The 9173-nt window shown below is 50.1% G+C and overlaps 2 protein-coding genes across 4 annotated transcripts; one reads left to right on the forward strand and one right to left on the reverse strand.

The window, feature by feature from the left end:
- Positions 1-1379: 1379 nt before the first annotated feature.
- On the forward strand, positions 1380-6794 carry TMCO6 (transmembrane and coiled-coil domains 6). 2 transcript variants are annotated; one of them, XM_012748938.3, is made up of 12 exons: positions 1380-1573; positions 1723-1835; positions 3458-3573; positions 3658-3841; positions 4094-4198; positions 4370-4455; positions 4675-4794; positions 5011-5122; positions 5224-5410; positions 5523-5617; positions 5982-6149; positions 6382-6794. In XM_012748938.3, exons 1-12 carry the CDS (start codon positions 1489-1491, stop codon positions 6493-6495), a joined length of 1485 nt encoding a protein of 494 aa, XP_012604392.1. In that variant the 5' UTR covers positions 1380-1488; the 3' UTR covers positions 6496-6794. The 2 variants fall into 2 exon arrangements, with proteins under 2 accessions (XP_012604392.1, XP_012604393.1); XM_012748939.3 differs by having other exon boundaries at positions 4678-4794.
- A 66-nt stretch (positions 6795-6860) lies between these two features.
- NDUFA2 (NADH:ubiquinone oxidoreductase subunit A2) lies at positions 6861-9137 on the reverse strand. Of its 2 annotated transcripts, none has more exons than XM_012748952.3 (3): positions 8957-9137; positions 8697-8836; positions 6861-7064 (listed from the first exon to the last, which is right to left on the reverse strand). In XM_012748952.3, the coding sequence occupies exons 1-3, from the start codon at positions 9055-9057 to the stop codon at positions 6973-6975; spliced, it is 333 nt and encodes a 110-aa protein (XP_012604406.1). In that variant the 5' UTR covers positions 9058-9137; the 3' UTR covers positions 6861-6972. The 2 variants fall into 2 exon arrangements, with proteins under 2 accessions (XP_012604406.1, XP_012604407.1); XM_012748953.3 differs by having other exon boundaries at positions 8730-8836; positions 8957-9125.
- Between the last annotated feature and the right edge of the window lie 36 nt (positions 9138-9173).

The following is a 9173-nucleotide window of genomic DNA, read 5'->3' on the forward strand; positions in this document are numbered from 1 at the left end:
AGAAAGACATTAATTGGCAAACTAAAAATTAATATATAAAAAATTAGCCAGGCATGGTGGCGCATGCCTGTAGTCCCAGCTACTCGGGAGGCTGAGGCAGGAGGATTGCTTGAGCCCAGGAGTTTGAGGTTGCTGTGAGTTAGGCTGATGTCACGGCACTCACTCTAGCCTGGGCAACAAAGTGAGACTCTGTCTCAAAAAAAAAAAAAAAAAAGAAAAAAAAGAAAAGAAAAGAAAAGAAAAAAGAAAAAAGCCAGGCTGTTGCATGAGAGGGGTCCTATCCTTAGCCAGAGCATAGTACATAGCAGGTGCTCAATAAATAGCTGTCCAGGGGTTGGATGGATACTGGGCCTGGAGAGAAGATGTGGAGGACAGAATGATGGTCTGTAGATACTTAACTGGCTGTTTTGTGGAAGAGATTGCAGACTTTGATTGACTCTAGAATTAAATTCAAGGAAAGGAAGTTGGTTTGAAGAACAATATCTTTCCTGGATTCATCCTTACTTGTACCTTTGCCTAAGTAATGGCTTTCTAAAAATTAGGGGCCTCCTGACGAGGCACAGTAGCTCACCCCTGTAATCCTAACACTCTGGGAGGCCAAGGCAGGAGGATCGTTGGAGCTCAGGAGTTCAAGATCACCCTGAGCAAGAGCGAGACCCTGTGTATACTAAAAATAGAAATAAATTACTTGGACAGCTAAAAATATATAGAAAAAATTAGCCGGGCATGGTGGCACATGCCTGTAGTCCCAGCTACTGGGGGGGGGGAGGGTGGTATCTGAGGCTGGAGGATCAGTTGATCCCTGGAGTTTGAGGTTGCTGTGAGCTAGGCTGACGCCAGGGCACTCTAGCCAGGGCAACAAAGTTAGACCCTGTCTCTAAATAAATAAATAAATTAGAGGCCTCTCACAAAAAATTTAAGTGCTACCAGGACCCTAATCTCTTGGAACTGTGAAGGGGGTGTGGGAGGAGACATCAAACAATTACACTGTAATTTAATGACGCCTGTGAAAAGGGTTATAAACAAGTAAATAGTGGGTCATCAGTGGGAGCGGTGTTATGGGTGAAATGGCATCGCGGCTCTTTCCAGAGCTCCGGGTTGTTTAGAACGTTCATCTAAAGTGTGTTGTGGGTGGGGAGGTTGTGTGTGCTTAGTAGACAGTGATACTGCTGGTCTAAGGCAGCAGAGGTCGGGGATGAGTTCCTTCCTTTCCTAGAACTGGGAAGAGAAACCAGAGGCCACATGGAGGCGCTTGACCCTCGCTCCCCGCGCGGGACTAGCCCCGCCCCACCTCTCTCCTTCACTCCGCCCCTTTCCCCGCCCCCTCACTTCGGCCCGCCCAGTCCGCTCGCCGCGCTCTGCCCCGCCCCCTCACGTCTGCCCCGCCTTGTACCGCCGTGTGCTGCGGCTGCGCTGTCGGTGCCATTTTCTAAGCCCCGTCGAGGAGTTGCGGCCCTGAGCTGCCTGAGAATTCCCAGTAGCTCCAGCATGTGGAGCCGACGGCTGGGCCGCCTCAGGCCAGTGGCCTGCGGGGCAGAGGAGCTGCGGCGCCGCCGGCGGGAGCGGGAGGCAGGTGTGGGCGGGCGAGGGAGCGCGGGAGGATAGGGCTTTGGCGGTGGGAAATAGGGCGAGACGTTTCCCCCTCAACATCCCCGGCTCGGAGCAGCGGTTTCTGGGTCCTGGGGCACCCTTCCCACGCTCAGCCCGCTCCTCTGCCCCCAGCACTGCGGAAGGCGCGGAGGGAGCAGCAGCTGGTCAGCAAGAGGCTGCTGAGAGACGACGCCCCGGAGGAAGCCGGAGAGGGTGGTGTGGTGGCGGTCCTCGGGGAAGCCGAGGTGAGGGGCTGGGCGGGGCGCGCGCTGCAGTGCCCGCCCGCTGGCGCCGAACTCCCGGGAGTGCTGGAGGTCCGCCCAGACCCGAGCGCGGTCCTCTCTGCGCTTACATCCATTCAGTGAGTCAGGCCAGTGGGTCGAGCCAGAAACAGGGGACTCATCCTCCGCAACTCTTTGTCCCACATCTCCAAACACTATCAAGTCATAGCCGATCTTCCTGACGAGCTTTGGAGTCTTTTTACATGCCTCCATCGCAGCTGCTACCACCATCTATTCTCTGCAGCAGCCGCCTAAAAGGTCGCTCCGCATCTAAACTTGCTTCCCTCAATTCATCTCTTAAAAATCCATAGAGACCAAAATCCTTCCTGTGACCTGCAGAACCCGTCATGGCCTAGCCTTTGCCTACCTCCAACCTTACCAGTTTACTCTTTCAGCCGCTGCCCTCTTTTCAGTTCCTGGAACAATATCGGCTCTTTTCATGTCTCAGGGCCTTTGCATATTTCTATTGGTATTCTGTCTTGGTAGCTTATTTGTTTCCTGAAGAATATTAATCATTATCTAATTGTTTTCCTTTTATTATCTCTCCAACTAGAGTTTTTTGTTTGTTTTTTGAGACAGAGTCTCTGTTGCCCCGGCTAGAGTGCCGTGGCATCAGCCTAGCTCACAGCAACCTCAAACTCCTGGGCTCAAGCGATCCTCCTGCCTCAGTCTCCCAAGTAGCTGGAACTACAGGCATGCGCCACCATGCCCGGCTAATTTTTTTGTGTATATTTTTAGTTGGCCAATTAATTTCTTTCTATTTTTGGTAGAGACAGGTCTTGCTCTTGCTCAGGTTGGTTTTGAACTCCTGACCTGGAGCAATCCGCCTGCCTTGGCCTCCCAGAGTGCTAGGATTACAGGTGTGAGCCACCACGCCTGGCTCTAAGTTATACTATTTATTCATTGTGTGCTTGCTTTATGCCAGGACACTGTGCTGGGCACTGAGGTACACAAAGATGAAAAGATAGAGTCCCTTTCTTTGAAGTGCTCACAGCCCAGTGAAGGAGAAAGATCTGCTACCACCTGTCATAATGGAAGGAAATATGAGGCACACAAGAAACTCCCAAGTCTGCCAAAGGAAGCCAAAAAGAGCTAACTTCCTGGAGGCAGTGACAAGCAGAAATCTCAAGAGAGTGGAAAGCTGGAGAGGATATCTCAGGCAGAAGGAACAGCATGTGCAAAAGCTTGGAAGTTTTAAAAAAACAACTCATGCTAGGTGTTGTGGGAGTGTAGATTGCATGGGGGAGAATGGCTAGAGGGGTAGGTTTTGCCAGGCTGAGAGGTTTAAATACTATCCTTGAAATAACCCTTTAAGATGACAGGGTAGGTACTGTTATTCTTGTTTTTCAAGTGAGGAAACTTAGTTTCAGGTCTCATGTAGAATAAATGGCTGGGCTGATATTGGCACTCAGTTCTGATTCTTCTGTTTGCTCCTCTGTAAGGTTGGTGCTTATTAGACCTATTAGTATGAATGACAAGTTTTGAGGGTGGTGTGATGTTGGAGGGTTCACAGGTGAAATGGGGATAGAGAAACCCAGGACTTGCTCCCTGGCAATTATGTGTTCTCTGTCTGTCCTGGGTTCCAGGTCCAGCAGTTCCTGAGGCTAGCCCAGCGGGGGACAGAGGAAAAGGAGAGAGAGAGGGCTTTGGTCAGCCTTCGTCGAGGCTTGCAGCACCCTGAGACACAGCAAACCTTCATCCGGTCAGTGTGGGTGGTGTGAGTGGGTGGCTGGGGTCTGAGGAATGGACCACAGGCTAATCAGGGCTTTGGTGCTCATTCATGTAGGCTGGAGGGCGGCATGCGGATCCTGGTTGGGCTTCTGACCAGCAACCAAGCCCTGCTGCAGCTTGAGGCGGCTCGGTGCCTGCATGAGCTCTCTCATTCTGAGCAGTCAGTGGTGGCTGAGGCCTGTCTGCCAGCCACTTCTTACCTCCTCACCTACCTCTCCAGTCACAGCTCAGACTTCATAGTAAGCCCTGTTTCCTCCCACTTTGTTCTTTGTTTACCTGAGAAAATTGTGCCTTTGGGTCCAGTTTGAGCTGGTAGGTAGGAGGGAGAAGAAAACCTGTTTCCCCCATGGCCACAGCCATCCATGCATACATCTATTATCTCCCCACCCTCCCTTAAGCCTCAAGGACAGCGCCACTCCATTTTCCCCATTCCCTCCCCCACCCCCCATCTAAGATGAGCTAAGCCCAGTGCTTCTGTTGCCTGCTCTCAGGAGCTGTGTCTGTATACACTGGGTAACCTGATCGTGGAGAGTGAGGCTGTGAGAAGGCAGCTCCTGCCACAGGGCATTGTTCCAGCCTTGGCTGCCTGCATCCAGGTGAGTTCCTCCTGTCTCCCTCCCTGGGGAACCCTCCCCTTGCTCCTGTCCACATACCCCACCCACTTTGGTTAGGTAGCTCCATCCTCTGTTCTGTGCCAAGGGCTGAAAGTCTCAGAAGACCTTGTGACCCAGCTTCTAGAGTCAGATTCTTACCCTGTCTACTTCTAGTCCCCCCATGTGGCTGTGCTGGAAGCCCTTGGATATGCCTTGTCTCAGCTTCTACAGGCTAAGGAAGCTCCAGAGAAGATCATTCCGTAAGTAAAATTATCTCCAGATGTACAGCCAGCGGTAACCCACTCAGTAGTATAGCTCCTAGATGCCTAGCTATCTGACTTCCAGAGCTGTTACACTTTTTAACTCCATGTGTCTGGCTAGTAAGTGCTTTGGGTTGGGCATTTTCCCACCTGTTATCAGGGTTTGGGAAGAGCCACTGGCATCTTTGTAGTTCCTACTCACATCCCTGCTTCTGCCAGCAGCTCCATTCTGGGCTCTACTCTCCCTCAGCACATGCTGCAATTGTTGCAACCTGGCCCAAAGCTGAACCCTGGGGTCGCTGTGGAGTTTGCCTGGTGTCTTCATTACATCACCTGCAGGTAACACAGGCCAATTGTGAAAGAGCCACAGACCTTCCCTAGGGCTCCCTTCCATGACACGCAAGTCTTTGAACTTTAGTTTCTGGAATTGCTGTAGTGAGTTTCCATCCCTCCATGGTCCTCTTTTTGGAGCCCAAGAGACCCACAGACCTAGGCTGTTTCTCAATTTAAAGATGGAATTGACTAGCTAGTGACTACTTGCTTCCTGTTGCCCAGCCAGGTCAATAATGCCCTGCTTATCACCCATGGGGCTCTGTCCACTCTGGGGCTTCTGCTGTTGGACTTGGCTGGAGCTGTCCAAAGAACCGAGTATGCAGGGCTGGAGCTGGTAGGTGAAGAATACAGACTGTTTCTTCATACTCTGCCCTTTCTCTGCTGTGCAGGTAACCTCTTCCTCCTTACACCTGACCACCCAATTTGCCTTTGCAGCTGGCATGCCCTGTGCTTCGATGTCTAAGCAACCTGCTAACAGAGGCAGCGGTGGAGACTACGGGAGAGCAAATGCAGCTCAGAGATGAACGTGTTATAGCAGCCTTATTTATTCTTCTGCAGTTCTTCCTCCAGAAACAGCCCAGCCTGCTTCCTGAGGGCCTCTGGCTCCTCAACAACCTCACTGGTTAGATTCTGGGGATATTTCCTCATGGCTTAGGCTAAGGTGGGTGGGATTAGGGGGCAAGAGCAGTTCAAGTTCCAGTTTAAGGCACTTTACCCTGGTACTTCTCTTTCAGCAAACAGTCCTAGTTTCTGTACCTCCTTGCTCTCCCTGCATCTGATTGAGCCTCTCTTGCAGCTGTTGCCAGTATCTAATGTGGTGAGCGTAATGGTATGTATTGGGTTCACTTGAGTCCAAGACAGGGTGCTCAGAGTGTAAACAAAGGAAGCTGTCCTAAGCCCCTAAAAGTACTCTTAGTTGAGAGCTGGCAGGTAATGTGGTGTCCCATGGCTTCAGGGCCAGACAAGTCTAGGTGTGAGTCCCTAATCTGCATTACTGATTACTATCCTTGGGCAAGTCAACTAACCATCTTAATTGGAATAATTCTACTGCAAAGGGTAGTTGTGGGGATTACAGAACATGCATATAAAAGAACTTGGCACTGTGCCTGGGCATGTGGTCAGCACTCTGTATATTTTAGCTATCATCTTTGGCTTTCATCCATTGTGGAGACTATGTATGTGTCTACTTGCAGGTTCTCACAGTTCTGTGCAATGTTGCAGAGAAGGGTCCTGCTTACTGCCAGCAGCTATGGCCAGGGCCCTTGCTCCCTTCCTTGCTGAACACACTGGCCTTCTCTGACACTGAAGTAGTAGGCCAGAGTTTGGAGCTGCTGCATCTACTGTTCCTGTATCAGCCAGAGGTAGTAGGTTTCTGGTCCCGGTCCACAGTCACCCCTGCTCTGAAGCCTCACCATGGCCCCTGCCCTTCCCCTCCAGTCCTAATTATAGTTGTTGCCCTGGGCCTGGCTAGAACCTTTATCATCTTTTTGGGAGTGCACCCTCTTCCAAAAAGTTGGTTAACTCTGAAGCTGTGGGAATCAAGTCTTAGTACCCACAGATCCAGGTTTTAAACCCTTTCTTCCCTGCCCTCAGGCTATTCATGCCTTCCTGCAGCAATCTGGGCTAAAGGCCCTGGAAAGGCATCAGGAGGAGGCCCAGCTCCAGAATCGTGTGCATGCTCTCTGTTGGACAGCTCTTCACCGGTGACCTGGCTTCTCAATTTGGCTCCCCACCCCCAGCTCCTTTGTCTACTTTCTCTAAAATGGAGCCCTCTGGAGATTTAGGACCACAATGAGGTCTCATGTTCTCTACTCCTACACCTAAGCCAGGACTGTTGGACCCCAGGTCTTCGTCTTTCACCCAGCACTGTCCAGGCAGGAGGACCAGAGGGGATTCAGTGTGGCTTCCTTATTCTGGGACCCTGGAGCCCCATACACTATGTTTTTTTTGCTTCAGCAGTGGGTAGCTTTTGATGAAACAGAATAAAGTTTTATTTTTATATTAAACTGCTTTGCCTCAGTGTTTGCACAGTAAGGGGTCAGGAAGAGAATGAGGACAAGCACACCCTGAGACAGCATTTTACAGTACAAGCTTTATAGGGAACAGAACATATTTTTCCATATTGTACTGAGTCCAGCAGAGCCCGTGCTCTGGAGCTCTTGCTTTTAATCCTCAGTGGAGGCTTCAGGCTTTGCCACTTAGCACATTCTCCACAGTTCTGGTTACCTGATCAGCACTGAAGTTGTTCAATGAGACATTCTTCTCTTGGCCAAATGCTGAGGAGAAAGGGAGGTGGCTTGCTATTTATTGTGCACTGTGGAGGCTACCGCAGTATAATAAAAAGTTTTTGTCTTTATCTTAATGTATTTGGAATGCCTAGAATTAATCCAGTGGTTCGCAAACACATGTTGGCAACCCAGGTCCAGCTAGAATTTTGGTTGATTCTAAGTGGTCACAATGAGAAGGAAGGTGTTTCAGGGAGCCTTTAAGGGGCACTGTAGGCATTTATTATTAACCACTGTGAGCAGTATATTGCATGAGTCTACTCTTGGCTGGGTGCCCATTCTCTGGGCTCCATAGGCCATCTAGCATAATACCTAGCACGAGTTACTTGTGTCAGTCTCCCCTTGTAGTCTACTGGCTTTTGGAAGAACTCTTTTTCTCCCTCCAATTATTAGCGTGTGGCATACTACAAAGGTCCACTGTTAGAACCAATCTTCCTTAAGTGTGACTTCTCCCCCTAAGGTACAGTATATTTAAAAGCTGTAATTAAAATCCCATTATTCAGTATGTATTAATTTTTTCTCCTAAGGTATTCTAGAGAACGTATAAATATTTATTGCATATCTACAATGTGTCAGGCAACATAAGAAATTTTCATAGTCACTCAAGGGTGCTAAAAAATTGTTTTTTTCAGATTGCAATAAATAGAAGATAATGATAAAAAGGCTCAAGAGGCAATGTTACATAACTAGTGGAGGAATGCCTTTTTTTTTTTTTCCCCAGACAGAGTCTCACTTTGTTGCCCAGGCTAGAGTGAGTGCCGTGGCATTAGCCTGGCTCACAGCAACCTCAATCTCCGGGGCTCAGCGATCCTGCCTCAGCCTCCCGAGTAGCTGGGACTACAGGCATGCGCCACCATGCCCGGCTAATTTTTTGTATATATATTTTTAGTTGGTCAATTAATTTATTTCTATTTTTGGTAGAGACGGGGTCTCGCTCAGGCTGGTTTCGAACTCCTGACCTTGAGCAATCCGCCCGCCTCGGCCTCCCAAAGTGCTAGGATTACAGGAATGCCTTTTTGATGCAGCAACATTAAGTTCTAGCAAGAATAACAACCTAAATAATAACAAGGAGCAAGCCATGGCAGTCTGGGCATTCTAGGAAACGTGAACAAATGTAAAGGCTCAGTTCTGTTATATCCTAGCTGCATTACTTTAGGTATGGTCCATAAAGTTTTTATTCCGTTTTCTAATTTCTACAATGAGAAGAAAGAATCCACTCCCTCATATGATTAATGAATATTAAATGGAAGTTAGGCAGAAAAACACTCAGCACAGGGCCTAACATTGAGTTCTTAATATTATTGAGATTCTCGCACACTACTTGGACTGACACTGGCTACATTTTATTTGGAAGGAAGTACACTGACGGGAATTGACTGGCATCCCTTCTCTATCTGAAGTCCATTTTTAACTACAAAAACGTCAGCTCCTGGTCCCTACGCAGGACTTGGTCAGCCTCCATATGATGCTGCCCGGGATACAAGGCATATAACTGTGCGAATCTAAGTTTCTCCCTGGCAACAAGGCAATAGCAACGCTGAAGTCTGAGTTCTAGTTTCTCCATAGGTTTTTCACGCCTTTGGGCAGGCAGTCCCTTCTCTTTTCCAACCCTCATTCCCCTACCTGAGTCCCAGACCCTTGGCGTCCCGCGCTCACCGTAGCGGGCCCAAAGCTTGGGCTGCACATCCGAGCATTCGCGGATTAGGATGGGCAGGTCGGGGTTCGCCTTCTTCAGCTCGACATAGCGTTTCTCTATGAAGTCCCTGCGGGGCCGGAGAAAGCGCCGCGCGAGCTGTGGGCGCGGGCTTCCTCAAACACCCGGGAGGTCGAGGTCGTGACCCCGGCGTCCCGAAGCCCGCCCGCCTCACCACGCCGAGCCTCACCTGACGCCCTGGCTGCCGGGTGAGCGCTGGCATAAGTGGATGCGAATCTCACGCAGGCCCAGTTTTGCCCCGATGCCCCGAACAGCTGCGGCAGCCGCCATCTCCGCAAACGCAGAGGCCCCAGTCCCAGGCCTTCCGGCTACGTTTTCCAGTCGGACCAATCGCGGACCCTCCGTCCTCAGCCATAGGTTGGATGACACAGGGGGCGGGGCAAAGT

Source organism: Microcebus murinus, chromosome 21 (genome assembly GCF_040939455.1).
Source record: "Microcebus murinus isolate Inina chromosome 21, M.murinus_Inina_mat1.0, whole genome shotgun sequence".
Taxonomy (NCBI): Eukaryota; Metazoa; Chordata; class Mammalia; order Primates; family Cheirogaleidae; genus Microcebus; species Microcebus murinus.